The sequence below is a fragment of the Schistocerca piceifrons genome, chromosome 5 (genome assembly GCF_021461385.2).
Source record: "Schistocerca piceifrons isolate TAMUIC-IGC-003096 chromosome 5, iqSchPice1.1, whole genome shotgun sequence".
NCBI classification, from domain to species: domain Eukaryota; kingdom Metazoa; phylum Arthropoda; class Insecta; order Orthoptera; family Acrididae; genus Schistocerca; species Schistocerca piceifrons.
The window spans coordinates 280,014,476-280,037,827 of NC_060142.1; the positions used below are offsets into that span (position 1 = coordinate 280,014,476).

The 23,352-nt window shown below is 39.4% G+C and overlaps 1 protein-coding gene across 2 annotated transcripts in view; it reads left to right on the plus strand.

Moving 5' to 3' along the window:
• The window catches only part of LOC124797855 (semaphorin-1A), a 909,059-nt gene that overhangs the window by 880,833 nt on the left and 4,874 nt on the right, over positions 1–23,352 (plus strand). For both annotated transcript variants that reach the window (XM_047260924.1, XM_047260925.1), the window contains exons 14-17: positions 6,125–6,356; positions 9,193–9,335; positions 13,751–13,906; positions 15,315–15,525. In XM_047260924.1, coding sequence (XP_047116880.1) covers positions 6,125–6,356; positions 9,193–9,335; positions 13,751–13,906; positions 15,315–15,525 — 742 coding nt within the window. The remainder of the gene's footprint in view (positions 1–6,124; positions 6,357–9,192; positions 9,336–13,750; positions 13,907–15,314; positions 15,526–23,352) is intronic.

Here is a 23,352-nt window from a genome sequence, read left to right on the forward strand (position 1 = left end):
GCGACCTTCCTTCCACTCGCTGAATCTGGAAACTTATAATGTCCCCTTTACTATGCGGGAACTCGAACGTGCGCTTGCACTGTCCCGGTCCTCTGCTCCGGGGCCAGATGCCATTCACATTCAGATGCTGGCGCACCTTTCTCCGGCGTGCAAAAGCTTCCTTCTTCGTACCTACAATCGCGTCTGGACCGAAGGTCAGGTCCCCATGCCTTGGCATGACGTCGTCGTTGTTCCTATACCCAAACCCGGGAAGGATAGACACCTTCCTTCTAGTTACCGCCCCATTTCTCTTACAAGCTGTGTCTGTAAGGTGATGGAGCGCATGGTTAATGCTCGGTTAGAGAAGATCCAACGGAGAGCAGCGCGCTTCGTTACAGGATCATTTAGTAATCGCGAAAGCGTTACGGAGATGATAGATAAACTCCAGTGGAAGACTCTGCAGGAGAGACGCTCAGTAGCTCGGTACGGGCTTTTGTCAAAGTTTCGAGAACATACCTTCACCGAAGAGTCAAGCAGTATATTGCTCCCTCCTACGTATATCTCGCGAAGAGACCATGAGGATAAAATCAGAGAGATTAGAGCCCACACAGAGGCATACCGACAATCCTTCTTTCCATGAACAATACGAGACTGGAATAGAAGGGAGAACCGATAGAGGTACTCAAGGTACCCTCTGCCACACACCGTCAGGTGGCTTGCGGAGTATGGATGTAGATGTAGAGGTAGTCTGGATTCTTGAATCTCGACGGCTACTTACTAATGTCCAATCCGGCTTTCGTCGCCGCCACTCCGCTGTTGACCACCTTGTGACCTTGTCGACATTCATCATGAACAACTTTTTGCGAAGGCGTCAAACGGTAGCCGTGTTCTTCGACTTGGAGAAGGCTTATGATACCTGTTGGAGAGGAGGTATCCTCCGCACTATGCACAGGTGGGGCCTACGCGGTCGCCTGCCCCTTTTTATTGATTCCTTTTTAACGGATCGAAAGTTTAGGGTACGTGTGGGTTCCGTATTGTCCGACGTCTTCCTCCAGGAGAATGGAGTGCCTCAGGGCTCCATCTTGAGCGTAGCCCTTTTTGCCATCGCGATCAATCCAATTATGGATTGTATTCCACCTAATGTCTCAGGCTCTCTCTTTGTCGATGACTTCGCGATCTACTGCAGTGCCCAGAGAACATGCCTCCTGGAGCGCTGCCTTCAGCGTTGTCTAGACAGCCTCTACTCATGGAGCGTGGCAAATGGCTTCCAGTTCTCTGAAGAGAAGACGGTTTGTGTCAACTTTTGGCGATATAAAGCGTTCCTTCCGCCATCCTTACATCTCGGTCTCGTTGTTCTCCCATTCGTGGACACAACTAAGTTTCTAGGGCTCACGTTGGACAGGAAACTGTGTTGGTCTCCACATGCCTCTTATTTGGCGGCCCGTTGTACACATTCCCTTAATGTCCTCAGAGTTCTTAGCGGTTCATCTTGGGGAGGGGATCGCACTGTCCTGCTTCGCTTGTATCGGTCCATTGTGCGATCGAAGCTGGATTATGGGAGCTTCGTCTACTCGTCCGCTCGGCCATCCCTCTTACGCCGGCTCAACTCCATCCACCATCGGGGGATACGTCTTGCGACCGGAGCCTTCTACACTAGTCCTGTCGAGAGTCTTTATGCTGAAGCTGCCGAATTACCATTGACCTACCGGCGCGACGTACTGCTGTGGCGGTATGCCTGCCGGCTGTTGTCTATGCCCGACCACCCCTCTTACCAGTCCTTCTTCGCCGATTCTCTCGACCGTCAGTACGGGTTGTATGTGTCTGCCCTGCTGCCCCCCGGAGTCCCCTTCCGTCGCCTGCTTCGACAATTGGATTTTGCCCTCCCTACCACCTTCAGAGAGGGTGAGAGCCCGACACCACCTTGGCTCCAGGCTCCGGTTCATATTTATCTCGACCTCAGCTCACTCCCGAAGGAGGGTACTCCGGCTGCATTGTATTGCTCACAGTTTGTCGAACTTCGTGCTCGACTTGCCGGTCACACCTTTATTTACACCGATGGCTCCAAAACTGACGATGGTTTGGCTGTGCCTTTGTCGTCGGGGCCGCCACCTTTAAATACCGGCTCCTCGACCAATGTTCGAGCTTTACGGCCGAGCTTTTTGCTCTCCATCAGGCCGTTCAGTATGCCCGCCGCCACCGCCATTCATCGTATGTACTCTGCTCTGACTCACTCAGTGCTCTTCAGAGCCTTGGAGCTCCCTATCCGGTCCATCCCTTGATTCAACGGATACAGCAGTCCCTCCATTCTTTCGCTGATAATGGTTCTCCTGTCAGCTTTCTGTGGGTTCCCGGACATGTAGGAGTGCCTGGGAATGAGGCTGCGGATGCTGCAGCCAAGGCTGCAGTCCTCCTGCCTCAGCCAGCCTCCCATTGTGTCCCGTCATCTGACGTTCGTGGGGATGTATGTAAGAGGCTTGTGTCGTTGTGGTGGGATGCTTGGTCATCCCTCCAAGGAAACAAGCTCCGGGCAGTAAAACTGCTCCCAACTGCTTGGACAACCTCCTCCCGACCATCTCGGCGAGAGGAGGTCCTTCTGACCAGGTTGCGGATTGGGCATTGCCGGTTTAGCCACCGCTACCTGCTCTTCGGTGACCCAGCCCCACAGTGCCCTTGTGGTCAGGCATTAACAGTGCGCCATGTTTTATTGTCGTGTCCCCGTTTTAGTCAATTTCGTGTTGTCCTGTCCCTGCCATCTACTTTACCAGATGTTTTAGCTGATGACGCTCAAGCAGCTGCTCGTATTCTGCATTTTATAACTTTGATTGGCTTGTCCAAAGACATCTAACCTTTTTACTTATTTTATCTGCATCTTTGTCAGGTCCTTCTGGTGTCTCCCCCATCCCCTTGAGTTTTACTAGATTCCATGTGCTCTAACAACAGTGACTGGCCGCTAATGACCTCAGTAGTTGAGCGCCCTTAAACCCCACCAAAAAAAAAAAAAAAAAAAAAAAAAAAAAAAAAAAAAAAAAAAAAAAAAAATCATCCAAATGTTGTAAGATTTTACATTGAAGATAAAAGGGTCCAAAAACTATCTGCACAAACAAGTCACATATTATATGGCAGAACAATCATTTATATACAGTACAAAAAACTTCAGTGTTTGGATTTTTGCATAATCTCCTCTCAATGGATTTTAATATTTTTGTAACAGTCTTTAACCTGACCCTTCGTTTTCTTCATACATGTTCTCAGGTTTGATATCTTACCATCTTCTCATTTTATTTAGAACTTTCTTAATATCATATCTTCTTTGTTTGTTTATCTGATTCTTTCTTTTCTTCGTGTGCTGTTAGTCTGTTGTGTATTTTTCTTTGTAGAAGACTGTCAAATCTCCGTTGCACCTCTTTTATAAAACAGAAAGATGGCCTGAGTCATGTTACTCCCCTCAGTGTTTTCTCTCACAAAGCACAGAATATTTTGCAAACTGAAGCTGATTTTCTACATTTTCAGGTATCCTTCAGAATATAATTTCAATATCTGTCTAGCTTGACCTTTTTTATTGTTTCCCTCTTACCATTGTCAATATTGGTTTGTGGAGGTTAATGTTAATTGCTTGCTGCTGTTTGCCATGTCCTTTATTTTCTGGTAACTGTTGCTGTGAGATCATAGTATTGTGCTAGTATACCTCCACTAATATTTCATTTGTACACCTGGATATTCAATAACAAATCTTGTGCACTAGCTGCTAAAGTTACAAATTAGATATTAACAGTAAATAATATTTATCCTTTCTGCTCTTGAATACTAAACAATTAACATTCTAATGTATTGATTCCAGCTTAGTATACAGTATTGACTGTTAGTAAAATGTAGTTTTGACAGTATTTTGGAACATTTAAAATTATATTCAGAAACATTAATATATGACCTCTTCCACTGCATCGTATTACAGCCAACAGCTGAGTGTGTTGTATTGACTCTTTCCCTTTTTTGTTGTCGTGGTCAGTCAACCAGTCTCCGGCCATCTTCTTTTCTTCTATTTCTTTCTGTCTGGTGTTCGTCTGTACTCTTCTTTTCTGTAGTGTTCGTTGCCTAATTTGTGTTCTTTAGCACCTGAGAGGGGGGGGGGGGGGCAGTCTCCTTCCCCTTGGGGTTTTATCTGCTCTGCGACTTTGTCTCGCTTGTTTTTGGAATGGGGGACTGATGACCTTAGCTGTTTAGTCCCCCTTAAACATCCCAACAACCACCACCACCACCAATTTTGTAGTTACAACATGTAGATCATCATTTTGTTACTGCTTGCTGCATTCTTTTATCTGATAAATTCTTTAAATATAGTGTTAAAAAAAACAACCTGTTTGGCATATATAAAAGAGTCACTTGATCTAAACTGGAGTTCATACATTCTAGAAGCTTAATATTTTCTGTTGTTTTTGTCATTAATTATAATTTTATGTCTAAGTTTAAGTCTTGATTGGGTTCCCGACCAAAATGTAACTTCACACTGCCCCGCCATTACAAATCCAGGACTCTGTCTAGCATACGATGTGTTGTTACAGACAAATTGAAAGTGATTTCTGTTATCGGCACCAATAAAATATTTTTATTATTAGCTAGGTCTGTAATGGGGGAAAAATAAAAGGTATTTGTATGATGTGGGCTACAAATTGAAAGTAATAGCATACACAGAACTACATGAAAACAGAGCAACTAGCAGCATTTCAGCCCTCCACCAACAGAAAAAAATGAGGAAGACTAAATGTGCAAATAGAGAACTGAATGCAAAATGGCCTAAAGTAGAGGGCATCGTGAATTGGATTCAAGGACGCCATCAAAATGGCATTGTAATTAATACAAAAATGATTCAAATACGTACCCGTAAGCTAGCACTACGATGGAACTTAACAGACTTTAAGGATAGAGTAGGTTGGTGCTACCTGGTTTATGAAGCATCATGGACTTAGCACATGAATCAAAACCAAAATATCTCATAAAATGCCACAAGAGTATGAAGAGAAAATATTGTCTTTCCATCACTTTATTATTCAACATTGAAAGAAAACCAGTGTGGAACTAAGCCAAATAATAAAGATGGACAAAACTCCTCTGACATTTGATGTGCTGAGTAACAGAACTGTTGCCATGAAAAGTGGTAAAACATTGACTGTAAAAACAAGTGGACACGAAAAAATGCACTACGCTGTTGTCCTTTCATGTTGTGCTGATGGTACTAAACTTAATCCAATGATCATTTTCAAATGCAAAACAATGCTAATACCTTCTGAAATACTGACAAGTGTTGTTGTTCATGTACATTACAAGAGTGGGATGGACAAGGCTGGTATGAAATTAAAGATTAATAGAATGTGAGAGAGAAGGAAAGGTGCTTTATTGAAGAAGAGTTCTCTTCTTGTGCTGGATCAGTTTAGTTTTAATTTCAAAAATTCTGTGAAAGAGTAATTGAGACAGAGAAAAACCATTTGAATTGTATGTGATAGAGGAATGGAACAAATGGATGATGACTGAAACCAAACATGAATTCATGCCAAAGAGAGCTTTAAAACAACCTACAATCCAACAAGTGCATCAGTGGACAAAACAGTTGTGGTCTAGAGTGAGAGAAGTGGTCTAAAGTGAGAGAAGAAGTGCAGCGTAAGTAACACTCTCAATGGCAGTGAAGACCGTCTGTATATAAAGAGGACAACAGTGAAAATGAGGAGGAGGAGGAGGAAGAAGAAGAAGAAGAAAAAAGTTCAGATGATGATTTTCATGGATTTTCATGATAAGTTCAGTTTTATAAACTAAGAATCTTTGTTTTAGCATGGCTTTGCAATCTAATAATAAGAATGGTAAAAATGTTATCTTTCTTTAAATTGCTTAAAAATCAAGGTGTATCTTATAGTCTGTAGTGTCTTATAGTCCATAAAATATGGTATTGGTACAACTACAAAACTATTTTTGTTATTTGTTTCGTAAGAGTTATTGCTGATTGATTAGTCAAGTGAAAGCTGATGTGTTCATCTAGTATCTTATACCCTAAAAACTGGATTTACATATTATCGACATCTATACTAAGCATTTAAACAATGTATTTTTTATCATTTTCAGCCTGTGATAAACTATTCCATCTAAATTTATGTTGCAGATAATGGTAAAGTGATAAAAGCTGTGAATGCTGATGCAGCAGATACAACAGAACGTGTATCACCAGTTGTCATTGAAGAAGTGCAGGTGTTCCCCACCCATATGCCCGTTCGTGGGTTGAAAGTCGTCCGCGATCCTGCACTGCCTGATGGACGCCTTGTTGTTGTGGCTGACACAGAAGTCCAAGCTTTACGCCTTCATCGTTGCTATTCTGACAAAATACTGTCCTGCAGGTGAGTTCAAATTACATATGCAATTTGTGATTAACAGTTTTTATCCATATTTTATAATGTATAAAACCAGTGATTAAAATGAACAAAAATTAGAAGAGACAAGCACTCACATGAGCTGAATGATGCATGGCATATACACATGTGTAACAATACAGTAAGTTTAGATTCTGCAGCTTGTGGTCTAGTGACTAGCGTTGCTGCCTCTGGGTCACAGGGTCCTGGGTTCGATTCCTGGCCAGATTGGGGATTTTCTCTGCCCGGGAACTGGGTGTTCATGTTTTCCTCATCATTTCATGTTCATCATTATTCGTGAGAGTGACTAGATTGGACTGTGTAAAAAAATTGGACTATGAAAAAATTAGGACTTTGCACGAGCACTGATGACCGCGCGGTTGAGCACCCCAAAAATCAAATATCATCACAGTAAGTTGCATTAGCCTTCATGTTGCTGCTCTTCTTCTAGTTTAAGTTACCACTGCCAGCTGCTGTGATGAAATTCATTTATACATTGTGTTCCATAAAGCAGACCCTGCACACTGTTACGTAAAGTTTACTAACCACAAATAATGGCTAGTGCTAATACTCTTACAGATTATTGTGGTAATTACATCTAAATTACTTTTCATGTGTTAATATACAGGGTATTTAATATACAACACAAGTGTTGCTTCTGGTGTAGTGTGGGAACCAATACACGCGTAGGCCAGCTGCAATCACCAATGTCACTTTGACCCATTGCTCAGAGAGAGTGGCAGGCAGGTGGCATATTGATTTTAACTGGGAATATACTAGAAATGTTAGCAGCAGTCTCAAAAGGACATCTGAGAAAATTGTTGCGCCATTTAACATTGCAAACTGGGAATCGGTAGCATCTGATCACAAGGTTGTGTGCAAACTCAGTCATTACTGTAAATGGCTGTTGCAGCCATGATGGAGATATTGATTGTATTTATTTTTTTATTTTTCTCTCAGTATAGCGTGACTGCTTTTATTAGGGTATGGAAACCTTTAGAACAATCAATGTAGGAGTTCTAAAAATCCAGATCAGTTATATCTAGAGAATATGCATGATGTCAAAACATGAATGTGCCTTGAAAGGCATAATTTATGATATGTATGTAAATTTAAAAATTGGAGGAGATAGTGATCTAGCATATAAGGAAAAGGTCAATTCTATTGCTGAACAAAGAAAGTAAAGAGAGAGAAAAGATGTGGATAGTAATCCAAAGTAGCAGTATCATGTGCACATTGGAGGATTAAAAATGGAATGATAAAGCACATGTAGCTAATTTTTAATTTTACCATGCAGAATCTTGGATAGTTTTTAAATGCATGGTACTAATTCATGTATCCTTAAATAATGTAGTTTTGCTTTGATAAAATTTGGCAGCTATTATCTTTCAGATGCCTAGAAGGAATCTTCCCCCCCCCCCCCCCCCTCTCTCTCTCCCTCCCTCCCTCTCCCCCTTTCTCTCTCTCTCTCTCCCCCCCCTTCAGGGATTGAGAGGGGGAGGGAGAATTTTATTTTCATTTTATATGTATTACGAGTGCAATTCAGAGGCTGTCAGATACTGAATGATTTCCACTGTGGTTGTGTATTAAATATTAGGAGTAATATACGTGGCCATCGATGTTCTGAAACAATTCAATTTTCCCCCGTCATATTCACTGATAATATACAAGTCATTTGTCTGACAACTGTCAACCTATCGATCCTCAGTTGCTAGTAATATTATATTGATGGTTTTTGGGTTATGTTTGTCTTCTGCCATTCAGATTTTCCCTCTGTTTATTCAACCATTGTCTGCAGAAAAGGTAGGACACATGTAGTGCAATACCAGCACACCCTGCCACTGAGGATGCTGCAAAAAGTGAAGCAAAATGTATGTGGCAAAACATAAATCCCATTTATTCATTTCCCACAAACATAACCTCAAATTTGTCAATAAAATTTTTCTGCCATTTTGATATATGTGCAGAAAACATTTAGAAATGCTGACATTTGATAAATTATTGTGACACTAACAATTTGTTGCACTGATGATGTAAATCTTGTAGATTAAATCTAGATTTATCCACCAATAATTCATCTTTTTTGTCACTTTTAACTAAATTCTGTTTTAAATGATTTGATCAATCCATTCCCTGAAGATGACACATTCTGTTCCTCCAGTGGTTGTTCAGTGTGTATGAAATTAATCAGTTGAAAATTTTGATAGCTATACTGATGTCATACAGACATTTTTGATTGACTTCATTTGTACAAAAACATTTGACATCATAATACACAATTCTTCTGTGATGAGAAGTTACACTAGACCCATGTCAGATCCATTCACCAGGTAAATGATAAATTATCTTCCACAATGCTCAGCCTAAATATGGTTTTCTACACCCATTTAGCATATGATCATCAAAATTCCAAATTTTTTTGTCAGAGTGTAGAAACATGAAAAATAAACACTCATAGAACACAGCAATCAATTCAGTCCCATAATTTACATGACAATCTGCTATCCTCACCTCCACCAAGGCAGTTTATGGTGACACTGTGGGGAGGAATTCCAGCTGTTGGTATAATCCAGATGTTGATAATCTAGTTTCCTATACTGAAAGTACACACGGGTCATAAAATTATTTAATGCAGCATTACTTGGCGCCTTTTTAAAGGTTTCCCATTCCTTGAGGCTGTCCTTTCATTGTTGCATTTAGGTTTGCTTCATTTGTATACAATTTCTAACCCCACATGGAGGGAGGATAATAAATTTTATCAATTGTTGTATCAGATCTGTGAGAATAATGAGGTGCTGTATTTTAAATCCATTTCTTCCAACAGTGAATGTGTTGCACTGCAAGATCCATATTGTGCCTGGGACAAGCAGAGCCAGAAGTGCCGTGCTGTTGGAGCTCCTCGTTGGAGTGATGACAGTATCTTCATCCAAAGCATTGCTACTGGTGTGCACTCAGGTTGTCCTGCAAGTAAGTAGCTAACTTACTAATTAGATTAAATATGGTTTCAGTTTTATGTGAAAGATGATCCCATAGGTCATAGAAAATACACTTGTCTGCTTGTACCCTTATCTTTACTCATAACAGTTTTCAGAAGATATACCACAAAACTGTGGTTATGATCTCTTGTTACATATATTTTTCACATCTATTGCTGCTAATGTTTGTTAAACATTCTTTCCTGTGTTGATGCCTTCTAGTCCATTCAAATATATATGCCTTGTGAAAGGTGGAGAAGAAGTTTTTTTTTTTTTTACTCATTCATACAGTTGGAAAGAGTGAAATACCAAGTTTTGTCAACAAAATTTATGTTGACTAAACTTCATGTAATCAAAAAAAACTTTGAAAATTTCGAACTTTTTTTCAGAAAAGCTCAGTTTCATATGTTCCAGATGTTTTGACATGCATTTCCATTTTAAAAAAGCACAAAATTCCAACAAATCTGATTACAACTACTTTTTCTACACCCAGTACCAAGGACACTGGAGCCCGTCAAAAATCATGATTTTTTTTCAAGCTGTGTGCAAAGAGGCGAAATACCTAGTTTTTGGGCACTTTTATTTCATATTTCTGTTTTGTGCATGTGTGATGTATATGAATTGAACATCTCACTTTGCAGAATTGTACTCCATGTGCAATCGCATGTTTCTTGGGCATCCCTCTATGTGATTACTATGTTGCTAGTCAAATTTAAGATCCAGGGCAGTTCAGCCCTGTCTCATGCACATTTATAAAACTATATTTGTTATTAATTGTATTATATATATTAAGAACCAGCAGCAAAAAATTGAATTATTATTAGCTGAAATAGAAAAACTGAAATAGGCAGCTACTTATACTTGTATAAAGAACCATGTAATACAAATTAAACATAGGTAGCTTTATTATAATTAAAAAGCCATTAAAATTTACTTATACTCCTGAATGCATAACTTCTGACAGTGTACTTCAGCCTTTGACTCATTTGCAATGTTCACTGTCAGACTTGTAAGATGCTGTGAAAAACCAAGTTTTCTGCACTTCCTCTTCCTGGCTTTAGTAAAAATAAGTTTTCGATGCCTTGTTCTAAATCAGTCATGAACACAAGGAAGTCAACATGTTCTCCCACTGTAACCTCACTCCAAAACTGTAAATTCTTTAAAAGGAAAATGTTACAGTCATAATATCAGCTTCTTCTGCTTGGCCCATCTCAATGCTACAATATCAAAATTCCTTTTTAATAAGCAATTGAGCAATTCTTCTTTCATTTATCAAACAAAAACTTACCTCACCTGAAGAATGTTTTTTAGGCTTACAAATTGTCCCAGCACTCTATGTGCGACATTGCTGTTCCTCGCACGGGTACTCATCAAATACAATATCAAATTAAGTCCAAAATGACAATGCAAGTAAGAAACATAACTTTGGGCTATCGTTTTGAAGAAAAGATCTAAAGGCCAAGTTACTTTGTGTATAAAGTACCTTCCATCAACAACAAAAAATTTATTCAGTGCAATTGAGTTCCTTCACTAGAACTAAGGCACATGTCTTTTTCTGATAGCATCATTCAGCTATAAAAATGTACGGTACCTGTCTCTCACAATCTGACCTGATTGTGTTCGTAGATACTGAATAATGTCAGTGATGCTTTATATCCTGGCCTTGTCGCAAAGTGAGATATTTAATTACAATGTGTAACGCAAAGTGAGATATTTAATTACAATGTGTAACACATTGTATAATGTATTTCTTTTATGTAAATAGAAACTGAAGTAAAAGTACTCAAAAACTTGGTATTTTGCCATTTTGCACAAAACTTGAAAAATCATTATTTTTTGATGAACTGCAGCATCCTTGGTATTCGATGCAGAAAGAAGTCGTAGTAATCAAATGCAAAGAGAATTTTGTGCTCTTTTAAAAAGAAAATAGATGTCAAAGTGCTAGGAACACACTAAACTGCGACTTTTTTTTAACTGGAATCGAAAATTTTTGTAGTGTTTTTATGAAAGAAAGTTTAGCTCACATAAAATTTGCTGACAAAACTTGTTTTCCAATCTTTTCAAACATGTGAATGAATTAAAAAAATAAAATCTACCCCACCTTTTACAAGGCATAGGCTTTTATCCCCAACAATTTGACTGGACTTTTCACATTTTAGTGCCTTAATGCGTATGGTGAAGAAAGTGTACTTCATGGCAAATTGCTGTTTCCAACAGACATTAATTGTAAAATTACAGGATAATTTCCATACAGCATCAAAATCTGTCCCTAGTGAAATTGTAACTAAACGCTTGGTATTGTAGTCTGTGGTGTAGCATAGTGAAAATCAAAAACAGGAATGCTTCCATTATATTCGAGAAACATAAATACAACGTTGTGGTAAGTTCAGCTGGTCTTGGTTGGTTGGTTGATTTGGGGGGAGTGGACCAAACAGCAAGATCATTGTTCCCATTGGATCATTGGATTAGGGAAGGATGGGGAAGGAAATTGGCTGTGCCCTTTCAAAGGAACCATCCCGGCATGTGCCTGAAGCGATTTAGGGAAATCACGGAAAACCTAAATCAAGCTGGCCGGATGCAGGCTTGAACTGTTGTCCTCCCAAATGCGAGTCCAGTGTGCTAACCACTACACTACCTTGTTCTTTCAGCTGGTCTTGTCTGCCATTTACTATGAAAATATCTGTAGTTGAGTAGCTTCTGGCTTAGTATGAAACATGAAAAGTATAGGATTGGGAAAAAGTAAAATAACGTTGTGTATTCCATAATGAGCTACACAAGATCAATAATTTGTGATATCTAACTTCCTCACCATTCAGCTTTGAACTGATCATATCTATATATATTAAAAATTTATTTGGCATTATATGACAATGCCTGAAAGTTACCTTCATCACAGGATTTATTTGCCATTCGTAGTAAGGGGGTTGTGGTAAGGGAAGGATTTAAAACAGAAAGTGTGTCAAGCAGGTAAAGTATTTTAGGGCTTTAATAACAGTACCCTACTGTATGTACCATCCTATACATATTGTGAAAACTATAATCAACTTGAGGGAATCCCATTTCTTGAAAAGTAGGACTTTGATGATTGATACCAAATCTTTCATCATTATTTATATCATCAGTGGTTTGATGCTCCATTTTTATTTTTCAGAACCTCAAAATAGTATGTGCACACTTTTTTGTAGCACATATAATGAATTGTGTACAAGGTGGCAGTTGCATTTTACTGGATGATATTGTCACTAACTTTGTTGTACAAGTGGTAGTCTTCCCTGTCTTACACATTCCACATTGAAATTACCAACATGTGTAACAGATGACAATACAAAAAAGACCAGGATGTTACAGTGTAATTAAGGACAAACATATTTCTCTGGAGACAAATGCAATGGAGATGGAACAGCCTTGAGAGAACATCATTTGGCTAGAATTCCCTCGCTTATTCTTTTTTATTTAAAAAAAAAAATCAACATAACCAGAGAACTGGACTTGTGATTTATGAAAGGCAGTGATTCAGTGAGCTTGACAATGAAATAAATTATTGATTATGAAGTTCAAAGAAACATACCCATGACCTTAGTAAGGATTGTAATAAGACACATTAAATAAGAAATGTGAGTGGGAAATGCTCTACAGACATTTTACTGATGATTACATTTTAGGTTCTGAAATGTAAGTGAAGTGATATGTCTGTGATTAAGATTTCTTCAGTGTAACATGTTCCATTAATCTTTAGCTCATATTGATGTGGTTAGGTGGTTTTTGATTCTTTCTCTATTATAAAGCAGTTATTAAAATTAAAATTTTGCCTACCAGTAGAAACTCTTGACACACTTTTATCAATTGCTGATTTTTTTTTTTCATGTCTAGTGATGTGTTTCTTAGTTTGGCAATGATCTTATTTTATTAAGAGGCCCTTTTTTCGGCAATCTTCTCTCTCTCTCTCTCTCTCTCTCTCTCTCTCTCTCTCTCTCTCTCTGTCTGTGTGTGTGTGTGTGTGTGTGTGTGTGTGTGTGTGTGTGGGGGGGGGGGGGGGGGAGGGGGGGTTGACGGTCATTTTTCCTTGCAAGGCTACTCCTTTTCAGTGTCTCCCATTTCCTTGTGTCTTGTTTGTTCGTTTTTCAACAATCTTCACAGTATATTTAAGACTCTCTCTTGCCTTGCCTTGCCCTCACAGTGGATCGGTTCCTCTCATCCTGCATTCTGCGTGACCTGCCCCTCCTTTGTAACCTCCCTCAACCTACCCCTCTCTCCTCGCTGAGGAAGGAACTACTGGTTCCATTTGTCTGTAACAGTACTGAAATTTTGCCTCAGTACTAGGCAGCAATTCTGCCTCTTAATTTCAGATGTTACTAAAAATAAATGCATCTGTTTACAGTATGTGTAACAAATTTCAATAATTTCCAGGCAAAGTACTGGGTAAAAGTACAGGCAGCGTAGAGGGACTGTCTTCAAACTTTGGAAAGCCATACAACCAGGATGTTGGTGGGCGAACTGGCCCAACTAAAGATGTGCCTGAAGGAGAAGTTATCAACATTGTCCACGATGATGGACAACACAGTGGTCAGTGAACTATTTATCTTGGTGAAATAACTTATTCAATTTATTATTACTAACATTGGAACATTTTGTGGCATTGGCTTTTGTTACCACAGTTTAAATTTTGAAAACATGCTTTGTAGTTTGGATCCTAAGAAACATAGTATATTGAGAATATTTTCTCAGCAGTCTTGCCCATCCAACATTGGTCACATTAAATAATCAGATGTTGTAGTAACATGTTTGTGGAAGGTTATAGGCAAAGGAAATAGAACACTTCTCTCAAAACTTTTACAGAGAATGACATTTTTAAAAATCAAGTTTGATACAATAGTATTTTGTAGAAATTTTAGTTATTTGTTAACTTATCAAGAGATTTGTTTCATTCTCATTTCAACAAAAAAACTTACTGTCAGCCATGTACATACCTTTTATTGGCATTTCAAACAAAGTGCTTTAATTGGAATCTACTTAAATGCATTTAGGTGTTATAAATTTATATAAACATGAATGCATATAAGAATATCCAAATCTTAGCAACCACCTTTAATGTCAAGGAGACTGTTTTGTCACTAAAGCACAAAATAATGAGCAATTAGAAGTTGTAGAAAACAGGGCAGTGAACATTTACTGATGAAAAGGGATCACCACTCTGCAGTACATTAATTTATTGTTGCTATAAGTATTTAAAAACTCCTATAACCACAAAAGCATTGTGGTGTGTTACAAGATACATGTCAGAAGTTCCAAAAAAGAAACATAGAAAACAGTTGCACACACTTTTCAAAATCTGTGCTTGCAGTCACATGGAAAAACCTGAAGATGATTGATAAAACATTTCAATTGGATAACACTTTCAGAATTCACCATTAAGAAATAAATTTTAGAAAGTTTTGTTGGTGAAATCTCATTGTAACTATTTCAGGAGTAAAATAATGAGAAGTTTGTTATTATGCGAAGCCATATGTTATGCTTCTTGACAAGATTAAAAAATTTAAAAGCAGATGCATAAACAACAGTAAAAAGTTATTATTGAGAGACCATTGTATTCATGCAAGCATGAGGGGAACTGTCATTCAACCATATCAACAGCCTTATATGTAGTGTTACAAGATGCTGTTATAGTTTACTTGAAAATGGTCTCCTGTATAGCAAGTGTAATTTAATTGTATCTCATTCTCCTCAAAGAAAAACCCCATGCATACATTGCTACAGAAACTTTTTATTAAAATAATTTCCATTTCTACTAGCAAAATTTTATGGAAATCGTGAGAACAAGCAGTTTTCATGCTACTCATTGTAAAGGAGGTGCTTCTTTTACTGCATTGTGACACTCCATGATGTTTCTTTTTAATAAAACTAAGCAATTAGCTGTGTACAAGATACTTCAGGCTGTAACAAAAGTAAAGTTGAAGTATGCGATTGGTTTCAGGTCCAGAAGTGAGTGCAGCAGATAGCCCGCTCCCCCAGTACTCTGTAGAAACCCTGGCACTGGCAGTCGTGGCAGGATCTGTGGCTGCACTGGTCGTGGGTTTTGTGACAGGCTACCTCTGTGGCCGCAAGTGCCATAAGGAAGAAGAAGACAACCTGCCTTATCCTGACACAGAGTATGAATACTTTGAACAGAGGCAGACTGTCAACAGGTAGGGAAATTTCATCGCTGCAAAATATTTTATGGTTTCACATATGTGAAGTGAGTATTAAGACAGCACATTCAAAAATGGTTATTCCTGGAGCAGTGTTGCTTTGGAAATTTGAATGAAAAAGAAACACTGCAACTTGATCTGTTGGTAGTTGAGGTGGCCAATGAAGACAATCATACATCCACAAAAACACAAAAAATCAATAAGTTTATTTACAACACATACACTTAATAGCTGAGATATATATTACTTTGAAGTGCTGTGGGTCATTCTGCGGTGCTGAATTACATACAATAAGAGTGATATTTTTGATAGTGACAAATAGTCGTGAATGCTGATACAATCCATTAAGTCACTGGTAACTAGTGATGCTTAATAATGTCATGCTGTGTCAGTGCAATCACTGCAGTCCCCCATGATAACACTGATAAATCTGTAGATTCACTGAGTCTGGGGCAAAACTCTGAGCATGGCTGCTTAAAAAGATGCCATTGACCCACACAGCTAGTCACAAATTTGTTGACTAAATAATTTATTTAAATGTAGTTAGTTTCAGGCTCCAACAAACCCTTAGAAAAAAGTGCACATTTCTGGAATAGGATAGAATGTCTTTCTTTCTCACTAGCCAACTTTTTTTTGAAATGTCATTGTCAGTTTTACATTTGTAGTGATAATTGTACGTTTACTATAAAACACAGATGAGTTTACGGAGTATGTATAGTCACGTAACAAGTAAACCAATGAATCTTCCAAAACTAAGGTACATTTAAGTCGTGCACACTGATTACCTACCAAACATTTCCTATTTCATGCACACTCGTTACTTAAATTTTTTTTGGAAATGCTTTTCAAGCTCCCTGTTTTGTAAGTCTCTGATAGGCAGGGGTAATTAGTTGTACAGCTTCATGACACTTTATTTTTTGACTTTTTTGGCATTCTATGACTCTGATGTATTCTACATCTAGATTAACTAAATAAGTGTACCATTCAGGAATTTCCATTATAGTTCCAACTTATTTTATTTGTGGTACGACTGTCATGGGCAGGGTACTTCTTGAAAATATTGTGAACAACTTGTATGATATGATTTTGGAAGACCAGCAAAGCAAAACTAGTCCAACACTCGGCTTCATATCACATGCCTAACTAGAATTATTTATCATTGCATGGAGCAGGAAGTAGAAGACTGTTTACAAAATGACCAGTATGCATTTCAAAGTAATGTGGGAACACAGGAACCAATACTTCCTTTACAAGTAATTTTTGAGCAATCATAGAGACTAGACACATCAATATTGATTGCTTTCATGGACATAAAAAAAAGTTACAGAATGAAATTTTGATCCTGCAGTGGAATGTATGCTGACATGAAACTTCCTTGCAGATTAAAACTGTGCACTAGACTGAGACTCGAAATCAGGGACCTGTGCCTTTCGCGGGCAGACTGATTTACCCAAGAACAGTTCATGACCTGCCCTCGTAGCTTTATTTTCCCCAATACCTCATCTCCTACCTTCCAAATTTCACAGAAGATCTTGTCAGCACACACTCTACTGCAGGGCAAGAAGTTCATTCTGGAAACATCCCCCAGGCTTTGGCTAAGCCATGTCTCTACAATATCCTCTCTTCCAGGGGTGCTAGTCCTGCAAGTTTTGCAGGATAGCTTCCGTGAAGTTTGGTACATAGGAGATAAGATACTGGAGGAGCAGAGCTGTGAGGGAAGGTCTGTCGTCTTGCCTGGGCAGTTCACTCAGTAGAGCACTTGCCCGCGAAAGGCAAAGGCCCCGAGTTCAAGTCTCAATCTAGCACACAGTTTTAATCTACCACAAAGTTCCTTTTCATAAATAAAGTTTTGAAGAATGCTTAACTGCTTAACATTAAGTGGAAGAAATTGTTCAAAGGGATGATGAAAATAGTAATAGACTTCAGGGACAACAGAATAATCCTACAGCTTTACAAGAATTAGAATGCTATCATAGGAGAGGATGAACCACAGACAAAAATATTATAGGGATTAAGGCAGGAAGCAGGAATGTTGATTGTCTCTAATATTATTTAATTTGTACAAAAATAAAATGAAGGAATTCACATAAACCAGCAGCAATGGGATTACATTAATGAAGACTATCTACAGAAGATACTCATCAGATGAGTCACATCTTAACACAGGTGTGGAAGATGAACATCAGCTGAAACAAAACAAAAATTATGATTTACACAATACATAGAAAACATCTTGGAAGCAAAATGCTGGCATGTGTGACTACCTTCAGGTATCGTAGAAGTTTTATCAAGTGAATGGTAGAAGTGAAGTAGCCCACAAAAAAAAAACACTTATCCAGAAAAGAATACTACTGATGTCAAACAGTCCCCCTGACTACCAGGAAATTATTCTTAATTAGCTACATTTGGAGAATATACCTGTATGGGGCAGAAACTTAGCTGACAAGGAAGGCAGAAAAGAAAAGATTGAAAGCATTTGACATATTGAAAAAACAATGGACTGTCATAGTCTCAAACATAAAAGATCAGGAGAGATAAGGAACCTGTACTCAAAACAGGCACTGCAAAGAGGAGCAACAGAGTTAACCACGTATGTTGTCATTCATTCAAAATCATTACTCTGACTGAAGGAGTGATGGAGAAAATAAGACAAAGAGGATGACTGAGATAGGAGTGAATAGATGAAATTAAAGCCAGTAGAAAATAAGAGTGCATTAAGAAGGGAGGAAGTAAGAGTGAACATGCCAATTGTGGGTAAGCTGTGTGCATGCTTTTTTATTAGAGATATGCATGTTTGAAAGTGGACTGAAGTTTTCAGTTTTCTGAAAAGTGGCCAAAATAATATCCTACTTTAAAGACTCTAATCTTTGGTCACTCTAGAGTCACACGTGTAGAGGATGATGTATGTGTGCTGTATACATTGTGTGGCAGTAAGTTTAAGCAGTTATGTTCTATAATGCGATTTATATTCAGTCAGCCTGAAGAGGTATTCGGGACATTTTCTCTTTAATTTTGACTTCCTCTATGATCTGCTGATAACATGTATATTTGAAAATGTCTCTTAAATTAACACTGCCTGATAGTTATTCAAATAATATACAGACTCAGTACATCAATGACAGCATTAAATCAATGTTTGATGGCTTTGTACCCAAGCATAAGGGGAAAAAAAACATAACTGAGAACCTCGTAAACATCAGGCCATCGAGCAAGATGCAAGATGATTAATATGATTATTTGCCATAAAATTTCACTACTTGTGTGTGTGTGTGTGTGTGTGTGTGTGTGTGTGTGTGTGTGTGTGTGTGTGTGTGTGTGTGTGTGTTTTGGGTTCAGGGGTGGGGGGAGGAGAGAGAGAGAGAGAGAGAGAGAGAGAGAGACAGGTTATGTCTTTACTAAGAACAGGGCAACACACTTTTATTAGTGACATATTGTTGAATGAAATTACAGAGAACATGTATTGAAAACTTTCCCAAGTTGTTAAAATGACTGAGGAGCTAGAATGTGTGTGAAATCTCATATCTGCGTTGCTTAATATTTAATACCATTTTCTGGTTAGTGCATGCTTGCAGCTCATTCAGTGCATAGCAGCCAGTACTTATTGTAGCATTTATCTGTTCAACAGTGGTAAATCCAGGATGGAATTTAATAATATTAGGAAAAGGATAGTTGCTACTCACCATATAGCGGAGATGCTGAGTTGCACATAGGCACAACAAAAAGACTGTTAGAGAAAGAGCTTTCAGCCAACAGGGCCTGAGATAACACACACACACACACAACTGTCTCTGGCTGCTGAAGCCACACTATGAGTAGCAACACATGATGGAAGTCGCAACCAGGTGGTGGGGTAAGGAGGAGGGATAGCAACGTATGGGTGGGGGACAGAAAAGTGGTGCTTGTGGGAGCACATAGGGACGAGGTGCAGAGAGGGTCGGGCAGCTAGCTGAAATCGGGAGGTTAGATGGAAGACTGGGGAGGGTAAGAGGAAAAGGAGACAGGAAAAATACTGTGGGTGCGTTGCTGAAATAGAAGCCTGTTTAGTGCTAGAATGGGAACAGGGAAGGGGCTAGAGGGTAAGGATAAAGACTAACAAAGGTTGAGGCCAGGAAGGTTATGCAAACAAAGGCTATATTGCAGGGAGAGTTCCCACCTGCGCAATTCTGAAAGGCTGGTGGGAAGGATGCAGATGGCACAGGCTGTAAAGCAATTATTGAAATGATGAACGTTGTTTTGGGCAGTGTGCTCAGAAATGGGGTGATCCAGCTGTTTCTTAGCCACAGTTTGTAGGTGGCCATTTGTGCAGACAGACCGTTTGTCGTGCCCACATAGAATGCAGTGCATTGGTTACTGCTTAGCTTGTAGATGAAATGATTGGTTTCACTGGTAGCCCTGCCTTTGATGGAATGGATGATGTTTGTGACTGGACTGGAGTAGATGGTGGTGGGAGGATATATGGGACAGGTACTGAATCTAGGTCTGTTACAGGGATATGAGCCAGGAGGCAAGGGTTTGGGAGCAGGAGTTGTATACGAGCGGACGAGGATATTGTGTCAATTCGGTGGGTGGTGGAGCACCACTGTGAGAAGGAAGTGGGTAGGACATTCCTCATCTCAGGGCACAACGAGAGGTAGTCGAAACACTGGCAGAGAATGTGATTCAGTTGCTCCACTCCTGGCTATAGATGTGATTGCCATGGGTGGCTAGGGTGTTTGGAAGGGACTTCTTGGTGTGGAATGGATGGAAGCCATCAAAGTGGAGGTACTGCTGGTGGTTGGTAGGTTTGGTATGAGTGGAGATACTGATGTAGCCATCTTTGAGGTGGAGGTCAGCATCGAGGAAGGTGGATTGTTGGGTTGAGCAGGACCAGGTGAAGCGAATGGAGGAGAAGGTGCCAAAGTTCTGGAGGAATGTTGATAGGGTGTCCTCACCCTTGATCCAGATCATGAAGGTGTCATCAGTGAATCTGAACCAGTTGAGGAGTTTAGGATTTGGGTGTTTAGGAAGGATTCCTCTAGGTGACCCATGAATACATTGGCATAGGATGATGCCATATGAATGGCATAGTCATGCTCCAGATTTGTTTCTAGATAATGCTTTCAAAGGAGAAGTGATTGTGGTTGAGGATACTGTTGCTCATGGTGATGAGGAATAAGGTTGTAGGTTTGGGATTCATTGCACGTTGGGAAAGCTACTGTTCAATAGTGGTAAGGCCATGAGCATTAGGGATGTTTGTATAAAGAGAAGTGGCATCAATAATGACAATCAGAGCACGATGTGGTAAAGGAACAGGAACTGCGGAGAGCCGCTGATGGAAATGATTGATACCTTTTATCTAGGAGGGTTGGTTGCAGGTAATAGAATGAAGGTGTTGATCTACGAGAGCAGAGATTCTCTCAGTGGGAGCACAGTAACCGGCCACAATTGTGCATCCTGGGTGGTTGTGTTTATGGACTTTAGGAAGCATGTAGAAGATAGGAGTGCAGGGAGTGGTAGGGTTGAGGAGGGAGATAGACTCTGGGAGAGGTTCTGGGATGGGCCTTATGATTTGAAGAGAGACAGAAGGTCCTGCTGGAATTGGGTCACTCTGGCACGGTTTGTAGGTGGATGAATCTGACAGTTGGCAGAGTTCTTCTAACAGGTAATCCTTGCAGTTCTCAAAACAGTGATAAAGCCCTTGTCAGCAGGTAGGATTATGAGGTTGGGATCAATTTTAGATGGTGGTACTTTCTGTGGATGTGAGTTTAGTTTCATTATTGGTGGTTTTGGGGAATGATGGTGAGGCAAGGTTCAAGGTTAAGAAATGCTGTAAAGTTAACAGGGGTTGATTAGGGGGCAGTGGGGATGGATTATAATTGGATGGAGGAGTGAACTGAGTCAGGCAGAGTTCAACTTTGGTCTTTGGTTGAGTGTGATTGTTAGCGCTGGTGGTGAAAAAGCGTCTACATTGTAGGGGTCGGAAGAAGGAGAGAGTTTTTAACAAGTCCTGCATGATTGAATCCAGGAGTGGAGAAAAAGGCAAGGGCTTTGAAAAGGAGTTAAACTTCTGCAGGAACTAAGGCTCTCAGAGGAAAGGTTCATGACTGTGTTTCAGGTCTGTTTATTTTCCGGATTCTGTATGATGGTGGGACAGAGTTTTTGAGGGTGTGGTAAATGTAGTAGGTCTGTGAGGGAGGATTTGTCAGCTATGAAGGGATGTGGGGGAAGGTTTCGAGATGGTTGTAGAGTCGGTGGATAGTGGTAGTCCAAGGCAGGAGTAGGAAATGAACAGGGTGGAGAGTTTTTTTGAGGTGGTGGTGTGCATGTTGCTCTAGTTCCTGGAGTGCAAGAGTTTCAATGTGTGTTATGCAATGCAGGTATTTGGGATTGTATAGCAGGAGAATTTTACAGAGGAAGAGAAGGTATTGCAATGTGGTCTGGGCCTGATTGATATGGTTTTGCAGGACTATGTTGGTGAGGGTTAAGGATTGGTAGAATCTGAACAGATTGAGATCATTGTGGAAGGGAGGGTGGCAGCCAGAGATGAATAATATGTTGATGGATGATTTGATGATGAATGATTTGCTGGTAAGGCCTTTGGGGGGGATTCCATGAGCCAAGCAACAACACAGGAAAAGTATGTGGGACTGTTTCCGGCTAGTAATAAGGAAACGTTTGTCTATTGACACAGATGGAAGGAGCAAGGATTCATGGTGGTGGATAAAATTGTGCAAAAATACATAAATGACATAGAATTACACCTGAAAAAATTCGCAAAAATACACCCAAACACGTGGGAAAAAATTGCAAAACAGATGAAATAAGGGGAAACAAGATGAAATGAGGGAGTAGGCCAATAGTGAATGGCAAAAGTTAACTGAAATTGGCATGGAGGCACAATGAGATCAGAGAAAAATAAATAAAAAATTTGTAATGTGGGTTGCAAGTCTGTGGATGGATAAGTGTGAAGAAGGGGGTACAGCACATCTGACTTGATTATGTGAAGTAAGTAGGTGCTAACTGGAATTTGTGTGTTCAGTATGTTTATTCCATGCCAGGTTATGTCATAACTACAGACCCACGAGTATGCTTTCAGTGTTAGGTTATTTACTGTTACAAGTGGTTGGGAGGGGTTTGTTTTTGTGTGATACAGAAGTCCGTGGAAAAAGTCTTTTTACTGTTGGTTGTTAATTTTCCATATTTAGCTTAGTTGCCGAGTTGATCAGTAGCCGCATTCACAGCTTTCTGTATGGCTTCTGAGGAGTACAGTTGTCATCTGCATTAATAATGTTTATGTGAGCATTTACATTCAGGCTCAAGTCATTGGTATGTAGGAGGAAAAGCAGAGGCCTCAGTACTGAACTCTAAGGCACACCTTGCTTAACAGTTTTACTATCAGGAGGATTTCAGTTATTGAATTGTTTGGCAATGTACTTCATACTGACCAGTGAGCAATAACTTGGGAATGATGCAGTCGATTTGTTGATACCACACTGTTCAATTTTTATAAGTCATATTTTGTTACACACTCAGTCAAAAGTCTTTGACAGACAAAGGAAAAAAATATGCCTACAGTGGTTAATTTGTATCTAAGAAATAGGGTATTATATTGATTGACTCATATATAGCCATTTCTGCTCATTTGTTGTTTCAAAACCCATGTTTGGGATATACTCATGCATACCTTTTTGTAAATGAAGCCCATCAATTTTTTGAGCACAGTTTTTTTTCAAATACTTCAAAGAAGCAGGATGAAAATGTGATAGGCCTCTAGTTGTTCACTTCTTTATCGTAATCTTTTTTGAAAATGGGAATAACTTTGATATTTTCAGTGACATTGGGAAG